Source organism: Pezoporus wallicus, unplaced genomic scaffold, assembly GCF_028554395.1.
Source record: "Pezoporus wallicus isolate ANWC-B61680 ecotype Strahan unplaced genomic scaffold, APGP_CSIRO_Pwel_v1 scaffold_3294, whole genome shotgun sequence".
Classification (NCBI taxonomy): domain Eukaryota; kingdom Metazoa; phylum Chordata; class Aves; order Psittaciformes; family Psittacidae; genus Pezoporus; species Pezoporus wallicus.
This window is the reverse complement of record NW_026635478.1, coordinates 5,171,159-5,195,019: the sequence shown is the minus strand read 5'-3', so window position 1 is coordinate 5,195,019 and position 23,861 is coordinate 5,171,159. Positions and strand designations below refer to the sequence as shown.

The 23,861-nt window shown below is 43.3% G+C and overlaps 1 protein-coding gene across 1 annotated transcript; it reads right to left on the bottom strand.

The window, feature by feature from the left end:
• Positions 1-337: 337 nt before the first annotated feature.
• On the bottom strand, positions 338-21,378 carry CD9 (CD9 molecule). The gene is made up of 8 exons (XM_057426183.1): positions 21,241-21,378; positions 9,616-9,718; positions 6,829-6,926; positions 5,580-5,654; positions 4,564-4,656; positions 3,447-3,536; positions 1,383-1,466; positions 338-675 (listed from the first exon to the last, which is right to left on the bottom strand). The coding sequence occupies exons 1-8, from the start codon at positions 21,304-21,306 to the stop codon at positions 610-612; spliced, it is 675 nt and encodes a 224-aa protein (XP_057282166.1). The 5' UTR covers positions 21,307-21,378; the 3' UTR covers positions 338-609.
• Between the last annotated feature and the right edge of the window lie 2,483 nt (positions 21,379-23,861).

Below are 23,861 nucleotides of genomic sequence, written 5' to 3'. Positions count from 1 at the left end.
ACTGCCTGCACATCACCACTGCAACAGTCATCCTTTGCCACCCTTCATGAATATAACAGCAAAAGTGTTAAGGCAGTAACATTTTAGGTATTTGATTCAGCGCTACTTTTGTTCACACACACCAATGAAAGGAAAATGACAACACCTTCCCAAACATGCTCTGACAGTAGTCCATTCCTTGGAATTCCCTTCAAATATGGCATTGGCATAGGACTTATTTCTTGCTTTCTACTAAAGCCCTAGTGATTTAACGCTTGACACATTATGCAAGTTCAACTCCATGCCACACATCAAATAATGATTAATAAGCGTAGTATAACCTCATCTACCCCAAACACACAATACATCTTATTCTTTATTATCAAATTGTCTCCAACATAAATTACATCCAAATTATGTAAGTTTCAAGAAAGTCAGATATTTTATGTACAGTATTTGTCTTGAGTCAGATATATCTTTATCATTTTAATCTATAACAAAAAGCAAACCTACATCAGTACCAAATAAAGCATTAAAAAGGTAACAAATATATAACTTTTTAGAAATGCTTTCAGAACACTAAAGTTAATGACAGATTTTATAGTGCAGCAGTCTTGGGTTTTTAAGCTCTTAAACCATTTCTCTGTTTCTGCGGATAGCACAGCAGAGAACCATACTGAATATCATGCCGAAAATCTGTAAAGAAAACAAAAACATTAGAAACTGGGAGACCAAAGCACATTCTTCTGTCAACATGGGGACAAGCATAGCCTCTGGGCTGGGAAAAGTAGCTATGTTAAGACTCTATTCTGCAATTCATGTCCCTTCTCCCTTCCTCTCCACCCTCAAAATTTCACTCCTCATGAATCCCCTTCATGCTCAGTACTTCAAAATAAACAGCTATAAACCACTATCTCCTAAGAAGTCTTTGATCATTCCAGCAGATTCACATCCATGTCATATTTTCCTTCAGAGAAGTCAAACAAAAATGTTTTCATTTTCTTACTAGCACTGTTATTTCAGTTCTCTAGCAGATCCTTAATAGTTCTAAAAGGAGAACAAAAAAAAGGCAAGGATTCCCAAGAGATATTAGGATTATGTGGGCTGGCAACATGACCAATACATCTTCACCCTGTATTTATACACACACATGCACTACTGATAACTTCACCATTACTAAAACTACAAGGAGGCAGATCTTAATCCAAAGCAGAAGCCAGGAGGTCCAAGACACCCAACCCTCTGTGCTGCCTCAGGGCCCTGCAGTACACACCCCAATCCTGCTGGTACTTGTCATTACTAGAATGGGCTTGTAGGCTGCCATGTCAGGCACTGTTCAACAGACTTGTGCAGCAAGTATCCTTTAGCCACACAGCTACCCTTTAAATAACCCGAAAACTCACCATTATTATAGCAATGCCCAGGCCAACTGCTCCAATCACATTCAATTTTGAATTGAAGACATCATCAATGGCAGCAGGGCATGACTGAAAAGAAACAGACCATTCATTAGTGTTTCATACATACATACACGCTTGCTTGTTTGAGCTCGAGCCTGCCAACTGATGCTACACCTTCAACCAAGTCTGCTTGTATTAGAGATGAAGCTTTTGAAAACTGCTCTGAACTGGCCTTTATTTTCCACACAGAATCAACTAGGTTAGAAAAGACCTTTAAGATCAAGTCCAACCACCACCCCAGGACCACCAAGGCCACCACTAAGCCATATCACTGAGGACCTCATCTACATGGTTTGTGAACACTCCCAGGAACAGTGACTCCACCATTGCCCTGGGCAGCCTATTCCAATGCCTGAGCACTCTCTCTGTGAAGGAATTTTTTCTTAATCTTTAAAGAGCCAGGGATATTACAACACAAACTGGAGAAGTAACTCTACTCTTCAAGTACCTAAACCTCTTGACTGTGCCTTGGTTACAGCAGGATTCCCTTGATCAAGTAGATCAGGACCAACACCAATTGTACTAGAATTGGCTTGTTACTACTGGCTGTCATCATTTAAGTTGATGTATTGCTCAGCCCTTCCTGAAACAGATTGAAGCCACTCTTAATATTTCCAATTGCTATTGTAATTTTCCAGACATGGTAATGACAGGATTTCTTGAAGTGCATTGCATACATGCTAAGCTGTGGGTAGTTTCATAGATATGCCAGTTTGAAGCTCCTAGCACAGTGAATTACCACTGCAACTAGAAAAGTCAAGTACAGTCCTTTCTCCAGCAAGGACATATGGCAGCCAAAGAAAACGGCAAGGAACTTTTACAAAGGTCTAAATCTTTACAAGCCTGGTAGCTGGTCAAAGCCTCATCCCAACTCCTGTCCTATTTACTCCAGCAGCAGGCTAGAGTGAGCTGCTGAAAGCTTTTCTCTTTAGTTGTCCCTTATACAGTCCAGAAGGAAAGACTGAATCAAGTATTAAAGGGATATACTGGTGAGAATTACTCAGTTAAGTCAGTATCAATACAGCAGTGCTTCGTAGAGGCACACAGATGAGCCACACCATTACATCCCTTTAATCTCACAGTCTATATACTGTTTTTCTACAGTTGAGACTAGGCCATAAACAAACCACAAGATGAAACCAACAGATGAAACTTAAACACACTTAGCAGAATAAAGCCAAGCAATAAAACCTGCATGCTGTCTCAGCTACTTCCACATAGGCTAACTCATAGCAGATTGTACTGACAAGACTAAAAATACAGTCTAAATACAGATTTGAAGTGTTTCATGTGGTCAGTTATTTGAAGGCACAAAATTATCTGCAGCAAAAGGAACACCACAAGTAATATGAAAAAAACAAATTAAGTCATTAACTTTAATTTCTGCATCATAAGAAACTTATTTATACAGGAAGACTCATACAGGCTGTCCTGGAGCATGAAGTAAAAGCAACAAGTAAGAAAGAGGAAAAGGGGTAGTTAGGAACTATACAAGATGCCACAGAGAGCTATGGCATACAGGCACCTTTGCAGCAATTTCAACAGGGGAATCATAATAGAGAATTGGCTTCACAGTGACATACTCACCAGGCCACCAGTGCATTACCCTCCCTTTTCCCCTTCAGACCTGCTCCCACCTCATGCTCCCTAACCAAGAAGAAAGGCAACAGCTCCCATGCAGCACCAGGAAGTTGCTCTGGCAATAGGAGCAGCCAGGAGGAGAGCCTTCTAGCCTTTTTTTTTTTTAGGTGAAGTCTTATGCTGTCCATCCCTCTAGCAAGCCCAGTGACACAGATCATGCACTTCCTGTCCAAGTTCAGATTTCCTGCTGACTCTGCTTGTTCTTTCCATAGTAATAGTATGTTGATTTTCCACAACCAGACTGAATATAGACATAATTTGCAAAGTGCAATATGGGTACTTCCCCAAGGACTAGAAGGGTTTACTCGGAAACATGTTTCTCATTCTACTCATTGGGCAGAACTGTTGAAGTAAGTCATGCTTTACCACTACAGAAAGCGACTCAAGCATGGTCTTCTTTGGGCAGGTGTCCATGAACTGCTGCTCCAGAACTCCTGTAAGACCACAGCAGTCTAGCTATAAGAGAAAACAGGAAGAGAACCAGGTTAAATAATCCTTACTTTTGCTCTGCATTTGGAGAAAGAAATTACATCAGGTTATCACAGATCTTGTGCAAATTTGCTCAGAAGTCCTGCAATGTCCTGCCCCAGCTCCTTTCTCCCCCCGCCTCCTGGAGGGATGGGGAGGAGAATCAAAAGAATGTAACTCCGATGGGTTGAAATAAGAACACCCCAGTAACTAAGGTGTAACACAAACCACTGCTGCTACCACCAATAACAATGATAAGAGAAATAACAAGGAAGCGAATACACCCACTCACCACCCACCAACCGATACCCAGCCTGACCAAGCAGTGATCTAGCCCTTCTGGGTAACTGCCCCCAGTTTATACAGTGGGCATGACGTGCTGTGGTACGGAATACCCCTTTGGTTAGTTTGGGTCAGGTGTCAGCTTCCCCTCCTCCCTGGCAGAGCATGAGACTGAGAAGGTCTTTGGTCAGAGTAAACATTACTGAGCAGCAACTAAAAACAGAGTTAACAGCACTGTTCCCAGGCTGAAAGTCAAAAACACAGCACTTGCACCAACTACTAAGAAGGAGAAAAATGACTGCTACTGCTGAACCCAGGGCAGTAATATAAGCCTCATTTTAAAAAGCCCTTATTGCATAAAAGGAAAAGATTATGAAAGGAAGAGCTAGATCTCAAAGCACAGACACATTTTGATGACAACCTGTACCTCTTACAAAGATGAGCTCTTCACAGAGATGCAGGTATGCATACTACAGTGTCTCTAGATCAGTACCCACAGATCTAGAGTTTAGCACCTTGCTTCTGAGTTTTAGGAAAGCAAGGTTCTATGCATTTCAGAGGTTCAAAGGGACAAAAAGGCATACTGAATTCACTGACACAAATACCTCTGCAATTTGTTACTAATACAAACTGGTTTCTAGTTAGTTCAGTACAACAACGTAAAGGGACTAGATGACAAAACAGTGTTAAAAAGCTGCATTACTGTCTCATTTAAGTATAACCACATACTTACGGCTAACTGAAACGCTTTCAGGGTCTCTCTGGCAGGTGCCTGAGATCTCTTTTCATAGGTTTCCATGTAGAACTCCTTTAACTCTTCAATAACCTACAGGACAGCAAAGAGTTGTGGTATACTACTGTCTTACCTTAGTATTAATTATGAAAAACTCATTTTAAGTCAGTCATTAACAATTCTGCAACCTGCAACACTCATCCATTTGATATGTAGAAACAGAAGGTGGACGGTATTTCTCACCCAGAACAGGTTAGCCTAACTGGTATACACCCTAGAAACCACACCTAAACAGGTAAGATTAATTTTCCCTTCTAAAGCTCTGAGGTTCTATGAATGAAAATACCAAATCTTTGCCCACTGGTTACATAAAGATATTCCCTATTCATTTACGTACCCCAGAAGCTGCTGTATTTCCCTCCTGTATAATGTAAGCAGAAAAGCAACCCTGATCACCAAGCAGCTTACTTTGAAACAAGATAATCTTGACTGCTTGCAAAGAGACAGCCCTAACCAGTTATGTTTTAGCTGCAGAAACATTCAGCCCCTATCTGCCCTAGCTTATACCTAGAAAAGGTAAAGTTTCAGTGATGGCCTGCTTCATTTCATAGCTTAACCAGGTACTGCCTGAAGGTCATTTCTAGCATGCAACACCATCTTGGATTGTGGCTTCTCAGCTACAGACTCATTATTAAATTATTGCTTTGCTACAGCAAGTCTTCTTCCTCTCCCCCAAATTCCCTGGGTAATCAGGATTTGAGTAGTACAAATTTCAGTACAGAGCTAATTTTATGTGGGCACAGTTACAGAATTACAGAATGGCTGGGGTCAGAAAAACCTTTAAAGATCACCTACTTTAGACCCCCACCATGGGTAAGGGCATCTTTCACTGAAGCCAGGTTGCTCAAAGCCCCATCTAGACTGACTATGAACACTACCAGGGATGAAGCATCCACAGCTTCTCTGGGCAGCCTGTTCCAGCATCCCACCACCCTGCCAACTTCACAGCAACCTACCTTTTCTTTGTTTGCAAATCCCCAGATTGCAGCAGCAATTTCAAGGGCAAAAATCACAAATAGGAAGAGGAAGAACTAGAAAAGAAAGATCACATTAAGACCACAGCACCACAAAAGAGCATCATACACATGTACTACAAGCTTGTTGAGTCCCCAGGTGTCCACCATTGCAGGAACCCTCACTTAATCAGGTTCCAGGTGGAGGTCTGAAACACTGGTAAGACTAGGAAAGAAGCCACATTGCTTTGGCTCAGCACTTCTTCCCAGGAGCATCAGAACACCCAGCAGTGTTTCCCAAGCAGAAGTCCTCCTTTTTGATCAGTGGTAATTAAAGCCAATCATTTGTTAACTCAGACTTTGAAGTTGTTCAGGTCACTCAGGCACATCAACAGCTGACACCAGTTCTTTTCTCTGGTTTGTCACTCCTATTGCTTTAGGAGTCATTGCCTAGGAGCTTTCCATCAACTCCTAAAGAGCTAATGGTTACTGCTTTTTTTGTGTAATCCATAAAATAGAAATAAAAGTGTCTGCTCTACATTTAATTGACTACCAGGTCCAAAACACAAGGCACTTTAAAGATATGGTCAGAATTACAAAGGGCTAGAGACATAATTTTACAAGAAAAATATGAAAGCAACTTCTTCCATGCCACAAAAGGGGAATTGTTTGTTCACCAGCTATAGCAGTAGTCTTATTAACTACATCTGGTTATTTGGATGAGTAGTTCCACAAGTGTACAGATGTGCATGAACCCAGTAAGCTCTACTGGCCCCTCCAGTCTGAAAACAATGAGGTTGCTCTCCAGTAACTGGCTTGCAGAGCAGTTGTTAACTGGAAGAGCTCATCCTGTGATTATAAACAGTAGAGGCTTGTTGTTTCAAGGATCAAATACCACAGTTCTGGTCTCATGCATAACACAGCCTTCAGAGTTCAGGGCAAACTGTTTAATTAGCTTTACTCTTATCAATATCTTAAGTCCTGTGTCCACATATACCCCTAGCCTTCATACTTTAGTGTCTGAATATGTCACTAACTCCTGAGGTCATCCTGTATTCAAACACAATAGGGACATTTGGATTTAGGGTCAGAAATGGAAACTATATTTAACACTTTAGTGTTATGTAAGTGACCAGGAGTTTAAACATTGTGGAGCCAAAACAACCAGCATCTATTGTCCATTAACTGCACAGTAATGTTTTCCTTTCCTCACTATGCTGCTAAAAATTTAAACACTGCTCTAAGCACTTACCAGGCCAAGCATACACTGAGATTCCTGCAACGCACCACAGCATCCCAAGAAACCAACCAGCATCATAAGTGCACCAGCTCCAATAAGGATGTAAACACCTAGGGAGGACAAAACCAGACACATATACAGGCTGAGACCTCAGCAGCAACATATAAGATTAGCTGCTCCACAAAAAACATTTGTGATTTTTGACAAGGCATAAGGTTTTTACTGAGGTGTTCCAAGCAAAAAACCCAAAACCAAACCAGGGGGCCATGCTTCATTTTCAAAGCAAACATCAACACTTACAGGAAAACTGATCAATAGAAGTTTAAACTTGCAACAATTAATGTGTACCACCACCACAGTTTCACAGGTTTTAGACAATGGGCAAGATAAAGCCATCTAGGACAAGCTGTAAGACATTTTAAAACTGGCTCAGAGCCAGAGTTATTAACTTATCTTCAGATGAAGAGTATGTTACAGTCAGAAACAGCTGGAACTAGTGATATCAACATTAGAGAATTCTTGAAGCATGCTACCTCTAGGAGAATGGTTATTAAAAGGCATTATAATCATCTGCCATATGCCTTTAAATGCTTTCTACCCTGCTTCTCCATCAGGAAACACTGAATTGTGTCAGTGTCAGTTTCCATGAGTCATGACCGCCAGTCATGGTGGTAAAAGTCTACACTACCTAACTTAACAGCCTCTAAACTACAAGAGGCTGTTTTCTGCCTTTGCAAAAGCAGATACTTCTTCAAACCATTATCAAGTGGCTGACCATGTAGACTATTCTGCCCTGAATTTAGGTAGTGTGCTGGATAGAGGGCAACCATTTCTGGGCTGAGACCTCATTTATGCCAAATCTTCTCCTCCTAGGCTTGGGAGCCACCAGCATTAAGCATGACAGCTGCTAGGTGGTGAGAGCAGCAAGATGTAGTGAGCAAAACAACTCCCAAAGGATGGCAAGAAACTATTACTGGAGTGGTGAAACATGAGGCAAAGAATTAGCACAAAGCATGTTAAATCAGTATGACATTTCTATCAATATAGACAGAAATACAATTCTGGCCTTCAGAGACCCAATCAATACTATTTAAAGAAAGCCATACGTAAGCATTTGCAAACAATATTTTCTAGATGCAAGCCAGTAAGATTAGCTGCCAAAGTAAACATCTGCTTGATTAAGTGTATGTAAGGGATTAAGGGTGACATTTCTATCAGCAGGAAATTCCAGCACTAGTTTTTTTTACCCCAGCTTAAACATTTTCCATTTTGAAAAAAAGACCATCAGAACCTCTTATTTCAGTCCTATAGAAAGCTTTTGTGGTAACTTGCTTCATTACTTTGTTACAAATTGGCAGATTCTTTCAATTTCCCATTGTGAACTGCAGTCAGTGACTACTCGCAGAAAGATATGTTAAAACAATAATTCCTATTAAAGTTTTTTAAAACTCACTTTAGCCTACAGATATTTTAGGTAGGTTTCACTGGCTGCATTGAGCCAGTAGCTTAAATATCAAATCATAAAACTTTTATGTTTTTAGGAGGTGAAAGAGTTGTTTTACACTACCCAAAATAAGACTTCTTAAATATTCAGCTCAACTGCTAAGTTTAGATTTCTGCTCCTTTTCCAAAGAACAGTTAAAAGCATCTGAAAATCTTCCTGGCAGCTGCCAGAAGAACCCAGTTTGTTACCATGCCAGCATATCAAGGGTGAAATACAAGCTCTCACAGGTAAACTGTCTGCTGTGGATTCTTCACAAAGTCACAGAAGCATTTCAATAATCCCAGCCTAACCACCCTATGGACAGCCAAATGATGCCATATAGGACATGGCAAATCTAGGTGCTACAGGGATGCAAAATATGTATGTACAAGAATTGTCCAAATCAAAGACAACACATATACATAAGGTATATATTTGGATTTGCTTTCTTCCCAATTGTTAGAGGTCTTCAAACACAACTACTCAGTTTCAGCAAAAGGGGCTGAGCACCTACAGGTAGCAACCACCAAAGCAGCATGTATTCCTCTGCCCAAGCCTAGAAGTGAATGTGGAGATCAAAACGTTACACTTAGGATAAGGTCCGATTCAGTTAGGAATTCTTAGAAGATGAGAATAGCAAACTGAACATGTGTTTGTTCCCTACTTAGTAATCCTGCAAAATAGAATACATCAAGGAATAACTTCCACCTGGCCTAACTGAAGCTACACTGATCTAGGCTGCCTCTCATAGTTGCTCATATAAGCCAAGATATTTGCGCATCCTTTCCATTACATTCAATATACATTAGCATACATAGGGCTGTAAGAGTTAGACAATATGCTCCTCCTGAGAGATGAAGTGATAGAGTTGTGGATTTGGGTAGCTCAGGTTGGAGAGGAAAAAATTAGTTACTGATATCATCTGTGACTACTCAGTTTGCAGTGAAACTTTGCTGACTCACTGTGAGAAGCATCAAGAGGAGACATCTTCCGTGTTTAGCAGGAGTCCCTGGGATTACAACACACTTACCAACAGCACCCAAAGAGGAACTGCAGGGTTTAAGCTGGGAAAAAGCTGAAGTGATATACAACACAAAGAGCCAAGGAACCACTAGCATGATGCTGCTGCTGTCCGTGCAAGAGCTCGCAAGAATGGCTCGCCCCCTGCACCAGCCAGAGGAAGCTGCTCTCCACCCTGCTGAGGCTATTCAGGGCTGATACATCTTTAGCCTTCAAGGAAGGCTAAGGTTTCTAAGCAGCCTGGAAATCAGGGTGCAAAAGTGCAATCTATCACCACAAGCCATCTCCTAGCTTACCTGTGTAAAATGTTGTGTTGTTGGATTCCAGTTCAAAGATGCTTTTGGTCTGCGAATCAAACCGAAGCCATAGTCCAATTGCAAGAACTGCTGTCCCTGCAAGCTGCAAGAACAAGTAAGCCATGTTAGATAATACAAATACGCTCACTTTTGCATTAGTAACATCAGAAGTAAACACAGGATACAGCTCTGTTATTTAAAGAGGTGGTGACAAAGAACCAGCATAAAAGGACAGGGATACCAAAACAAGAACAAACTTAGTTTCTGACAGGCGGCATCTTGTTGACAGATGCATTTATATATTAAAGTACAATGTCACACAAGAACAATACCATTCTTATTCTTTACTGAAAATGCCTGAGGTTTATCCAAGTGCCAAGTGTCAGTATTTCCAATATCCCCTCCACCCACCATTTTATTCTGGGTGACTGTAATGACACTGCATGGCTTTGTAATCTTAAATCTTCACACTGAAGGACAAGTGGATCAGACGAAAACCCACCATGCAAGGCCAGATAAGTTTTAGCATGTTAAACAGACTGGTAAGAGTTCAGCATACTACAGCAAAGCTTTTAGAAAGAGTGGTCTTTCTTGCAAAACAGGACAAAACCAATCCAGTTAAGTTACCACACTAACAGGAAGAGGCAAAATACATGCTGCTGAAATAGGAACATTGCTGTGTGCTGATCTGGAACAATGCAATCAAATTTTAGATAATATCTAGTTTTATTTTATTATCATCTCTGCCTGTGTGTCTCCAGGTTCCTCTTAACATCAGTGCCTGTGTTTGCAGTAAATCACTGTGTGTATAAATTAGTTTCTGGATGAAATATCTGGAAAAAGGTATTGGAGAAGTGTTGCAGGAAAGAGGGGATTGCACTTGGGTAAGGCAAAAGCAACAGTTTGCTTTGAACAGACTGAATCCTTCCAGTTTTAAAAGGAAAAAGCCTAGGGTTGTCTTGCAGGCAAAAGAGAAGCCAGGGCAAACTAGAAAGTTTGAGTGTGCTTCTCAGCACACTTCTCTCCTTTGAGGACTATTTAACTATCAAAAAAACTCTACAAAAGTGAGATAAGGGCAAATACCATGCACTGCAGCAGACATTTAAAATTTAAACTTGAGAGTAAACAACAAGCTTCATAAGTCTAGAGCTTTGGTTAGGCAAAGCATTTATGAAGAGAAAAATCCAAAGCCTTCTCCAATAAGTTCCTTCAAGAAGGGAACAACATACTTGATTTACCTCCAAGACACTGGAAAGTGTTTACTAATGTCAGTATTCAGTGAGAGTATGGAAAGGCATTCCCACAGAAAGCACCTGTGAGTATACTCCTTCCACAACAAGCCCAACTCCCTCAACCATGGGAGCCCTTTCTCACTATTGTGAGAGTATCACATTCAAGGATGGACACAGATTTGCTGCCCACAGCTGTCTTCTCTAACCTCCTAAACTTGTTTACCAAATAAAATCATAGGGAGAGCTTTGGAGATTCACACAAGGGGCTAAGCAAGAGTTTAAGGGAAGGTATATCCCTTGTAGCTTCTCAGCAGAAAGGGTCCCAACTGAAGTGCCAAAGGGCTCAGGTATCAGTGAAGAAAAGCAATAGGCCAGCTGCACCACAAAAACCAGCATTTCTTGTGTGGCAGGTGCCCAACTCCCAAGCCTGCCTCAAAGAGAAGGTGCAGAGCTCTAGCTGGGAAAAAGATGAAGTGATACATCATGCAAAGAGCCAAACCCAAACAGAGGTTTCCAGACCCATGCAAAAGCACTTTATTGGTGTCACAGGTGTGTAGGTGCAGGCTTACTCACAAAGCACACAGCAAGAACAAAGCCTGCATATACCTGCCACTTTCCTTGTTAGGGCTGCACTGACAAAACAATGTTAAATTATGCTGAAGAACCTCAGTAGCACACAGTATGTCACAACAACATTATTTCAATTTACTGTGCCACAGCAGTACCCCAGGGGAAGGGAGAGGTGCAGTGGGGAGCCTGGCAGAGAGAAGGGCTGCTGCTCTACCTGCACTCACTGCTACAGCATCACTTACAAAAGCCTCTCCAATCTCATCTCACTTCATTGCCCCTGTTCGGAAACCAGAAGTGCTTAGTGACGGAAGAACACCCTCATGAACTGTTTCTAGCCTACTGCTAAGTCACACAATATTAAATAATATTCTGCTTGAGACTCACTTTCCTGGCTCAAGCACTCTTCAGCTTTTATAGGCACCCAGATCAGCAGCATTAGAAGAAACCTATAGTCCCTGCTTGTTTTGCTAGGAACTCATGAATTGCAAAGCCAGAAGCCTGAGCACATGCAGCTGTCTGCTTCTACCTGTGCTTGTGGCTTGACAAACCTAAGTGTGCAAATAGAGAGCTCAGGGGCAACACTGCACATTGAGCACAGCACAGCAAGGGGACTGCAAATCTAAACCCCAGAGCTGATCCCCCAGCAGACCTTTAAGGCCAGAGTATTCAAACTGAGAAGAAAATCTAAGCTATGTTACAACTGTGCAGATAATCTTACAAGTCTCAGCCTTCTGCTTTGGTTGATGACCTCTTCCAAAAAAATCAAACTGGGAGAGATCACATACCCAATATTATTCCTTTCAAAAAACACACTTAACTCTGTGTGGTGGTGGGGGGAAAGGTTAAGTGGCATGTTTTCCCCTTAGAAAAGCCAATCTGTGGAAAAAGTTAAGATGACCATAAGGAGGCCAGAGACTTACAAGATCATAGAACAGCAATAGTGCCAGCTATCTGTTCCACATCACTAAAAAATGGTAGGGTTAAAGTGATGATTCTGTCCATCACAGACTAGGGGAAAAAAACAGGTCCTTCTTGCAAGAAGAAAAGTGGCTTTTTGTCTCCGTTTGAGGAAAGCATACTTGTGTTCTCAGTTCATGCTCTCCTTACCCACAATGACCACTGCACTAAAAAAAAAAAAAAAGGCACTTTTAAAGCAGAAGGCAAGAAAGTAATTTGAAGCCTCAAGTTTCCATCAAAACAACAAGAGACCAGGGCACCAACACCAGAGGAAGAAGCAAGCACTGCCCCATGGGCACCACTGCAATTGGCAGCATCTCAGACCAATCTGATACAGCAGAGGCTGGTACACAGCCACCTCTCTCCTCACCCAGGCTGGGCCAATAGCTTTTGGCAGCTTTGTCACAGCAGTTTTGGTAGCTGTGCTTTTCCTCCCCAGGAAGGGGGGGGTGCAAGCTCCCCTGCCCAGGTTGCATGGAACTATATCCACTGAAGAGCTGGTTGTTGGGTTTTTAACCCAAGTGTTTTCCCAATCTAACAGATCAGATGACCTGTTTTGTCATAGGAGTTGAGTAATACAGGATATTAGTAAGATCTATCCTGTGCTGAAAGAAATTTAACAGGAAAAGAACAAAACTGTTTCCCTGAAACTTACCACTTTGTGCGCAAAACCCTACAAAACTAGGAAAACAGGTTTGTGTGCTTATGAAATACTTAGTATATTTCTGTAGCAGCAAGTACAGGAAAGGGACCTCTGAAGGTAGAGGGTTTTACCAATCTGACTAAAACATGAAGGGTACTGTTCACTCCCTGTATTGTAAGAGTTTGTGGCAGTGGTTCTCGTGCATGTCCTGGCACAAGTATGCTACCAACATCTCTGCTTGAGCTAAGGAGGCTTCCTTGTGTTTCCCCTAACCACTACAAAGCATCTTAGAGCTCCCAGCAAATTTCTGCTTGACTTCATTACAGAATAGACACATAACAGACATAAGCCAAAGAAAGATAAAAATACCAGATTATTCCTCCTCTAGTCTTATAGGGACTCCTAGTTGCTTTTTGCATTGCATGCAAATATGACCCATTGCCTCACAGGATCTACCGTTGCATGCATCTTTCTGCCTGCTGTGACAGGAAAAAAAAGCTTTTCTTGATCTTTGTTTCTTACACTGCCTTGTGCCTTCTCTAATAAGCTTCTTGTGCAAGATACCTTCTCCCACCTATTCAGGCTCCCAACACTGATGAGTACCTTCTCCAAAGTCAGCTCTTGCCATCTCCCCCTTCCAAATTACATGTTTTTTCCTCTGATCGTATCTAAGGATGTGTCCCATTATTTATCTTTAATACCCTACTTTCTTTTACCCTTCTGTGACAAGAGAACTGACAAAGGATCAGTCCACTGCAGAGGGCAGTCACTATATACTTGAGATGAGAAACAACCTGTCCATTCTGGAGGCAGAAGCAATATAGACCACTCTGCCTTCCTCCCTTCACCATACTTACCAACTTCAGCATCAACTTGGAGCATTCAGTGCTGAGGCACACTATCAAGCAATTCCCACTGCATTTTTTTCTTCCTATAACACCTGAGTTTCACAGATACCATCTCCTAGCAGAGGGCTTGCACAGGAGTAATTAGATTTTACTAGTGGTGTAAAAACACATCAAAAGACTGTGCTTTTCAAACAAATTCCAATCTTTGTTAGCGTATCCCGTGATATAGCAGTGTGTGACAGTACTCTGGAAAGCTGGAAGGCTTATTCTGGGTTTAACCACTATTTTGCAAGGACCATTTTGTACAGTTCCTACTGACTTTATTGCCTTGACCCATCTTGAGAAAGGACAATCCCCTGGCAAGTACCCCACTTGCTGCAGACACCTTACAGCACACTGCAGAAGAACCACCTCTCAAGGGGCTCAAGGTCCAGGCAGCTATCTATCCCTTAGAGCTAGCAAATAAAGCTTTCAAAGGGGTGTGTCCCCTCAGCATCCACCAGGTTACCCTTCAACAGCATGTAGGCAGGGACAGGGAAGAAATACAACACTGCAATAACTCCTCATATATAGATCAAAGCACATAGAGAAAAGGCCTTTGTAAGGAAACCATGGATTCTATTTCAGCACATATTAGGTGAAGCTTATATCCTACTTCTAACAAGTTTATGGCGTTACCTCTAGCAGAAGGTAAGTCAATGTGTGGAAATACGACAGTTTGTAAAAAAAAACTACTACTTTCAGTTCTGTCAGCTCAGCATTGCATCCATCAATACTGTTATTGATTCTTTCTTGAAGATGATATGTCAGGCTCTATGTGGTTGCTCCTTACACAGGTTTTACCCAGGGCGTGGCAAAAGTAGACTGAAAAAAGCCACTATCTTCCCTTCTCATAAACTGAGAAAAACATTTAGCTAAAATCTGACTCAGATCTTCTCCATCCGACAGACAACTAACTTTTTCCTGACTGACCAACCAAGACTGTGGATTAACTAAACCAGGGCCAGATGTATAATATTGCAAAGCACATGGGCAAAGAAACTGAGAACATTACAAGCAGTAGAACAGTCCATTTGTCCTGTTACTTGCTGGTACTCTATAAATAAAACACCATAAACAGTAAGTACAGATGAGGCTCACCATCAATCTAAACCCTTAATTACAGGATTAGTGTTACCCACTAACAGCACAGGTTTTCAAACTTCTTTAAAAAAGCTTTCCTAACAGATGTGTAGTGAGTGCTAGCAGTTATATAAGAAATTGCAGATATTCCCAAACTCTTTTAAAAGAGCAGACTGGAAAGGAAGGATTTTCTTTCTGCTTAAACTAGTTTCAAGAATGTTGTGGACTAAGTTAATGTCACAGCATTAACTGAAGTAAAATGGTGCTCCAGTACAGTAGGAGCAACATTACAGAATTCCTGAACCACAGCCAGGCCTAGTACCCATTTCATACAAGTTCCTATTCAGAAGCCAGTCTACTATATTTGCAATTTAAATTGCAAATAGGAGCTAGGACTGCTAGAACTCTAAGTACAAGTAGCTTCACATCAGGTTTCTCAAGGCAACATCCTCCAACTCCACTCCTGACTTCACAGCACTTAAGAGTTAAAATACAGTGCTGAGCCCAAGCAGCATTTTGATTCATACACACTGCAGTCAGCAAGTAAATTGATTTATTACAGAAAACAAAAACTAACTTGTTTCTTTCGTATATGTGTGCAGATATACACACACGTGCATATTCCCCTATCCATCCTGCAAGTCCTCTTCTCCACTTGAGCAAGGAAGACCCTCTTCAGCAGTCAGAGCACCAACCTGCTACTGGCTGTTCCTGGTGCAACATGAGCAGAGGAGATTATGTCTCAGAGCAAAGTCACTGGTTATCTTCAAGTTACAGAAGGAAAAAAGCCCTCCAGGCCTAATCTTGCTAATTGTACTTTAGCAGGCACTCCCTTAGACAAATGCATTTGTTTATATAGCAGAAAACATTCTGAAGAGCAGAGTGCCAGGACAAAACAGTTGCTTTGTAATGTAAAGGAACAAGAAAATAATTGCTGTAACACTCAACATGAACTCTGATCGCATGGTACAGCACTTCTCTGCCTCTAATACTTAAATTATAAATATTAGCAGCAGACGCCTGTGTTCTACAAAATTCACAAGGGGAAAAACACAGCATTTAAGTTTAATGATGCAAGCCCTTGCTTTTGTTCAGCAGCAGAAACCCAGTGGGAGAACACACAGGCACATGCTCCATATGTGTGGCCATGCTAGGCACCTGCCTGACATGCACTGAGCTGCTTGGAAGCCAATAGTGTTTATTAGGAAAAGACTTTGTCACCAGGGCCAACAGCCTGAGCAAACCCTGCAAGTTAAGGGAGCTCGGCCAGAGGTAATCACTCATTACACTGCTCAAGGTAATCAAGCACACACACTAAGGTTCTTCAAGACCAGCTTTGCTAAGATCACTCCACTGCTTGGGTTTAAGGCACATAACATGACTTTTCCATTGACTTCTTGGCCAAGTTTGAGACAGCATGGTAGAAAAAACATGTAAGTCTTTGTATTAGTTCCGTACCAACTTCAACACCTCCCTCCCCACTCCAAATCAGCCCCAGAACCTTCAAAGACCTGAACTGGTAGAGCTTTCATTACAGACCAAACCAAATCAAAGACACCAGGGCCAGCACTAGCAACACAGGAACTGCATGCAAACCCAGATGAGACTATACCACCCTGACAAAAACAGCACAACAGGAGCTAGGAGCCTGGTGTCTGCAGTAATAGCTGAACCAACAGGAAAATGCTGCCACCCCTCCTTCCCACACCTCAGAGGGGATTGGATCTCCTTACTGATGTATTCAAGCACACTAATAAAAACCGTTCCTTACAAATGCAACAGTTAGCCAGACTTCATGAGCATTTGTAGCAGCCATCCATGAGCACCCTCCCTCTTCCAGTCAGGCCACAAGCACATCCTAACCAAAGCTCTGGAATCCCAAAAGTTTCAGAGGACACCATACTAGCTAGATAAATGCCTGGCCTTGCCAACTGGAGAAAGCCATCAGGCCGGTTATGATCACAATCTAGCACAGCAATCTACAAGGGCCTCCTCAGGAAGGGTTATCAAAAGGCAGTCAGTAGCATTTCCCAGAACTAGCCTCCCTGTTCACATGCTAAACAGGTTGTGCAGAAACAGACAATACTTTTAAAGAAGAAAAATTAACATAAGACTGCTGCACAACATGTTAGCCAGGTATGCTTTGAACCACATGCTCCACATCTGCTGGGTATAAAGCACAACCACTGTTCCAACAGCTATACCCTTTTCTCCTGAAACTTCCTCTTTACAGACTTAACACCTGTCAGTTCTTACCAACTTTTTCAATACAGTCAGGTCCTACCTGGCCAGCTGTGATCCTACAGACCTCTAGCACATTTTCCTCATTTCCACACTGAAGAATCCCAATTCACTCGCAGTTCCCGATAGCAAAACCCCTCCTCTTCCTTTTCCACAAATCACCAAGCTCTACAACTTTCCCTTCAAAGTAGACAGAAGGCCAGAGCAGCCCATAGCACTGCAGGACATCAGCACACCATGGATTTATGCAGTGGCATCACCTTCCCTCTTATGTCTTTTACTTGTGAAGCAGTTTTCCTCTTGCAACTGAACACTCAGCTGGTGCTTTTGTGAATTCATCACAGACCCTTTTCTCCCAAATCGTCATTGCTCTGTTGAAGAAGCTGCCCCTGAACCAACTATTTCACAACTCCAAGCTGCTTACTACTCATGCTAACACACGTTACTCTATGCCTACCTGTGGCGTATGTCACATAGCCTGCTACATTAGCATGCACCTATCTTCAGCACAGCTTAGAACGGATGCTGCACAAGCACCAAAGTGTTACTTCACATGCTTGTCCAGAGTAGGTGGGACTGCACTAATCACCACTCAGTTCACTCCTCCATACCAGCTCTGTTACTTCTTTCTACTGCAAGAGATTTTCACCTCATCTCATCCCCACAAAGAACTTACTCCAGAACTGCTGAGTCTTCTTTAGGAGCTCTGTGATTTCCAGGAGACAATGAACAAGTGAACTAACATCAACCAGCCCTTGTCTCTAAGATTCAGGCTTTTAAAGACTTTAACAGCTTCATGAAGTCCAGCTGCCCCGCACAGTAGCCATTCTCTCTTCTCCAACATCACAGCTCCATGTGTACATCAACTTTTTACTTCTAAAGAATCTTCTCCTCTGCCTCTTCCAGAAGCACCATGTATGCCACTCTCTACATACACCAGAATATTATAAAACAAAACCCAGCCTCAAATTCACTGCATTCCAGCCCTCCAGCACCGAAGTGGGTGGTGAGCATAGGTTTTACCTAATCACAACACATTTATAGTTCTGAAACAACTGTTGTGTGTGACCCTGCAAAGATGTTAATCAGCATTTGCTATTGTTGTCTCACCACCTTTTCATCAAGAGGTCAATTCAAGCTTATGAGAGATTCAGAATCAAAGGTAGGTTATGGCACAAAACTTCCCCAAGGTATTCCCCAAGCATCGCCAGCAAGGGGAAGTCCTACAGAACATCACTTCCCCACACACATCTGGACTGATCACTGCCTCTAAGGATCTCTCCAGGAAGATCCCTGGTCCTCATGTGTCTGAAGAGAGATATTTTAGTTGGGTTTGCTTCTGCAAGTTATTCCCCTAAAGCTTTCCTTTGGCTAGCTTTATCTTTGTATTTGACACACCAGTATTTATCAACCTTTCTCTCGGACACAGCTTCAACTTTCTCAGAGTTTCCCAATTCTTGTTTTTGTACCAAGTTGTTTCACACTTTCTGCTTCTTTTCACCCTTGCCCAAGTCACTGATGGAGGCAAATACAAGCATGCAGTCTACAGATACCTACAGGTTTGCTGCAGACTGTTTAAATTCCTCACCTGTCCTTTTAGGACAGCTTATTTTAAAAAGGAGGTATCGTTTAAGCTTCACAGGATCTTTTAGAGTCTCTTGCTCCAAAAAGTGCATTAAATCAAACTACATTACCATCACCAAGTAGTGTGTGGACAATAGGACCTCACACCCAGGACTACTCAGAAGCAAGCAAAGGCTTTTTTTGGGGGGTAGGTTCCCAAGGCCAAGAGCCAGTCACTGATTGTGCTTTAAATTTTCGGGTCAGAATTGCACTCAGGCACACCACTTTTGCTCAGTCTATTTCCATTACTTCGTAGACTTTTCACATCTCCAGTGCCATATAAGAAACATTAAAGTCTTTGTATTAGGGTTGTTCCTGCCCTCTAGTGCTGCCCGCCCCAAGACACTTCTTTTTACACTGTTCACCAAGGCCTAACATTCTGAAATAGCCCAAGATATTGCTACTTTATTCCTCTAGAGGACATGAGGTTCACTAACACCATACTCTAAACTCCCTTCAGCAGTTTTGTTAGGGCACAAATACATGTAGTGAGCCATGAAAGCCAAGGACTAATCCAGCCAGTCTACAAATACTTATCTCTGGCTAACCCGAGCTGCTTGCATCTACTGCCTCTTGGTACTTCCTGCCACTTGTTGGGATACTCATAAGGAAAGGAACATCTATCTCCTTTTAATTCTTTATCTTCTTACTCTTTCTCTTCCTTCTCCCACATCTTATATAGCCCCCTGAGAGGGCTACTTGAAAAGCATCACTTTCATGGCTGCTCTGGGCAACAGCTCTACTCAGGGCAGCCGTACCAGCTTACATGTGGTATGGCCCCATTCCCCACCACTCTTCTTCCCTTCCACCTTCTTGACAGGTCAAGCCTACATCCACACTTACTGGGCACCCAAAGTGCAAGTAAAGCTTCCGAGCTTTATTACCATGACACCCCCAGGCAACAGGTACCTCCACAGCTACATAATGTGTCGTGTTCTCAGCCACGGGCTCCAGACAAAGTGGCAATGCTCACATTAAGAGCATCTTGGAGACAAAGCCTTTGCCACAGCAATAGCTCTTGTGCTGTAACATAGTTTGTAGGAAGTCTGCAGCTTTAAAAAGAAATATAAAAGACCAGAAAGCAAGCCATATTTCCTATGGTTTCAACAAGACTTTCAGCACCCCGCTGACTCAGAGGTTTCAGCCAGGGCACTGGTAGGCTTTTCTTTTTACTAGTTATAACCTTCTGAATATACGTCCCCCACTCACCCTCCTGGTGAGTCTCAGGTGGCAATCAATGCATGCTTTCCTGTACCCTTGTAAAGTTCCTCTGCACAACCTCCCTCAACTGCATCCCAATTTCATTTCCTTACTTTGCTGAAAGCCATTTTTGAGTGATCACAAGTATTTTATCTGTTTGCATTGCACTGTCCGGCCATCCCACACGCAATATTCTAACTCCAGAAGTGAGTTTTTTCCACAGCTCTGACTTAATTTCTCCACATCAGATGGTAAAAAGGAGTCACAAGGCCATTTCTTTGCTGTAGCAGATAGCCAAGAGAAAATCCATTTTTCGATCCTCGCACTTCACGCCTGCTGTAATAGGCACATCCTTGGGTACTTTTCCATAAGGCAGAAGATGCCAAATTCAGACATCTACACCCCAAGTGCTTGAGAAGCACCTCTCAGTTAAGCTATGCTTTCTGACAGAGAAAGATAGTCTTGCGGCAAACTGCCCCAGCGATGTGATTCCTACTCACAGGGGTAGTGTGCTCCTACAGATTAAACTACTACAGGATTTTCTTTACAAGACGCTGCCTGGAAGATAGGAGGCAGAAGCCACAGCTCCAGCCGAGGCTCCCACTAACGACCGCAAGCGCTGTTAACTTGCGAGGAACCGGCTTCTCGAAGGCGTTTACAGCCGTCGAGGCGGAAAAGACCAGGGAGAAACAAGTACAACCCTCCAAGAGTTTCAGGGGGAGCGCCGCGTGTACTGTTGGAGTGGGAAGCGCTACCCCTCCCGCACACGTTAAGAGCCAGGACACACACCTGCCTTACCTAATCGCGGTCCTACCACCACATACACAAACACAGCACGTAATCGGACAGCATCAAAACCCGCCCGCACCGGCGGGGCCGGCCAGGGGAGAGATACACCGAGCCGCCGCTGGTGCCACCGCCCCACTAGGGTATCGCGGCCACACCGGGGAAATCCCCGTAACAGGAGGGAGAGAGGTGGGGTAGAAGGGCTGTGCACCCACCCCTCTCCTCCCGGGAACCAGGAAAAGTAAGGGAACAGGTGAAGCCAAACAACGAAAAGCTCCAACCAAACCACCGCTCCCGGCGCTTCGTCCCTCCCCCGCCCCGCTCCCCTCCAGCTCCCTCCCGGACAGCCCCACCGAGCACGTCTCGGCCCCGCCGCGACCCAGTCCGGGAGCAGGTCCCTCACCCAGAAGATGAAGTTGAAGCCGAAGAGCAGGTACTTGATGCACTTGGTGCCTCCTTTGACAGGCATGGTGGCTGCGTGCAGCAGCAGGGACGGCAGCGGCAATGAGCAATCCGCCTGGAACCACTCCTTAAATCCGTCTCTGCCCAGGTTTGTCCCGGGCTCTCCCCGCCCCGCGGCTGCCCGGCCCGGCGCTCTCCCCGCCCCGCGGCTGCCCGGCCCGGCGCTCTCCCCGCCCCGCAACGGCCGCCCATAGACCTGCCCCCGCCTCCACCCGCACCTGCTGCCGCCTCGCCCCGCCCCGCCCCGCCCCGCCCCAGGAGCGGCAGCCTACCGTCGCTGCCTGTCCGGTGAAGGGGGGCGTGTGTGGGGGGTCCTCCAGGGGTCCTGTACCCACGGCCCCGCCGCCGTCCCGGGGAGGTGGTTTAGTGCTGCAACAGGCGGGTGTGCGAGCACACGGGAGGTGGATGGGTTGCGAATCTGTGTGTTGTAAGCGCGCAATTGTTTGGCCTGGAGAAGAGAAGGCTCCAGGCAGACCTTAGGGCAGCTCCCAGTGCCTAAAGGGGTCTACAAGAAACCTGGAAAGGGACTTTTCACAAGGGCATGTAGTGACAGGACAAGGGGGAATGGATTTAAACTGAAAGGGGGTAGGTTTATATTACATAATAAGGAAGAAATTCTTCATTATGAGGGTGGTGAGGCACTGGCACAGGCTGCCCAGAGAAGCTGTGGCTGCCCCATCCCTCTCAGCGTTCAAGGCCAGGTTGGATGGGGCTTGGAGCAACCTGGCCTAGTGGAAGGTGTTGCTGCCAGTGGCAGGCGGTTGGAGCTGGATCATCTTTAAAGATGTCCCTTCCAACCCAAACCATTCTATGGTTCTATGAATTTAGAAAAATTGGGTTGAGTAAGTTTCAGCCCACCACATGCTCTTAGGTTACCCCAGTTGTGAGACAAAACGTTAAATTTCAGGAAAAATGAAGAATTGCCCTTTGGTTTTAATGGAAAGTTCAGCACTCAACTTCTGAGTCTGTTAGCTCATGAATGACAACTGAGGTACAAGCGTACCTTAATTTAATACAATGTGACTATATATTCAGCAGCTATCCAGAGTCAAAAACCCCCCAAGCAAAACAGAAAGAAGAGACTTACCGAAATGCACATAAAAACATGTTGGAGTTATTGTTGCCAAAATAAATGATAAGATAGAGTGCATTCCAGAGCTAATTCAGTGGAGGAGATGTTGAACTGGGCAGCTTTTCACATAGCAGCTTGCAAAGCATTAATGAAATGCATTAGAAAGCAAGGCAGAAAAATTAAGAGCTAGGAAAAATTCAAAGGTAGTAAGGAGTGCACAAGAGTAGCCAAGCAGAGAGGCCTCTGCACCTGCTGCATCACAGGAAAAATGGGAGAGTTTGGGAAGTGTGTCTGGCTGTGGCTGTAGCCAAGTATCCAAGTGGCCTCAGTCTGAAAGCAGAAGAGTGGGGAGCTGTGACAAGTTAAATGATGCCATAGGATGTTTTCTGCTGCTTTTGGTTTGGGGTCTCTAAGTAGGCTGGTAGTAGATGAACTTGAGTCCAGAGAGGAGATTGAACAGTGTTTGACTTGAAGCAGACTCTACCTCAAGCATTGTGGTTTGTTATGTAGTCAGTAAAGGGAATCAGAGAGATGGAGGCTGGCCACAGCAATATAGATCCAGCAAGGCTGAAACTAGTAAATGCACTTGACTAAACTCATGTGGTAACTGCAAATGGAGCAAGTGAAAGTCCCTTGTCTCACTGCTGAGCTGAGACTGATCTCATGTGTGGCTTTTGGTCTGGAGTCTTTTTGGATAACTTTGCCACTAAGAATTGATGCCTCTTAGTTAATATGAGTAATATGTCTCTCTTTAGCTTTCTGTAGTTAAGGGTAAAAGAAAAACATTGGATACCCTCTTCCCGCCCGTGTATTATTAAGCTTTTCATGCTTACTCTGTGTTAAAGCAACTTCCATTAAAAATCATGGGCAATAGCCTGTTGATCAGAGGCAAGAACTGGACCTGTTGGATCAAAACATCCTGAGAGTTTGTGCTTACTTTAAACTCTCGCTATTTGTCTGGTGAATTAATTTATGAAGAAGTGAAACCTATTTGTGCATTTTTAGTATCCTTAAGAATACTGAATGAAAATAGTAAGAATTATGTGGCACTCTATATAGGAAGGGTCCAGAGAGAGCGTTCATGTTTCAGTCTTCGAGTCTGCTGATCTGGTAGATGCATCTCTCTGAACATACCTGATCTTCTGTGACCTTTGGAATGAGACAGTAATTAACGGAATTTCTACACAGTAGACATCACTAATGGAAATTCATGACCCTTGTAGAGGTACTTCAGAATGATTTATTGTTTTAAAACCTTGTATATGCATGGGATAATAGGCCAAAATATTTTGCATGAAATTTTATTATCTGCACTTAAAATTGTACTGGATGGTTAAAGTGTTATTTTGTCCTGATGCAACAGAGAAGAGCAAAGTCAGGATATTGCCAATAAGACTAAATCTGAGTTTACCAGAAGCCTCCTAAAATTACCTTTCTAAACATCTATATGTGACACTGACTTAGTTTTCATATACAGATAAGCTGAATTA

What these genes read in the sequence shown, in the direction of transcription:
- CD9 (XM_057426183.1), bottom strand. Translation starts at nt 21,306, where the DNA reads ATGCCTGTCAAAGGAGGCACCAAGTGCATCAAGTACCTGCTCTTCGGC. An exon ending in CAACACAACATTTTACACAG is followed by an intron (nt 6,927 to 9,615) that starts GTAAGCTAGGAG and finishes TGTCCTCCCTAG; the next exon opens with GTGTTTACATCCTTATTGGA. An exon ending in GATTTGCAAACAAAGAAAAG is followed by an intron (nt 4,657 to 5,579) that starts GTAGGTTGCTGT and finishes GCTGTCCTGTAG; the next exon opens with GTTATTGAAGAGTTAAAGGA.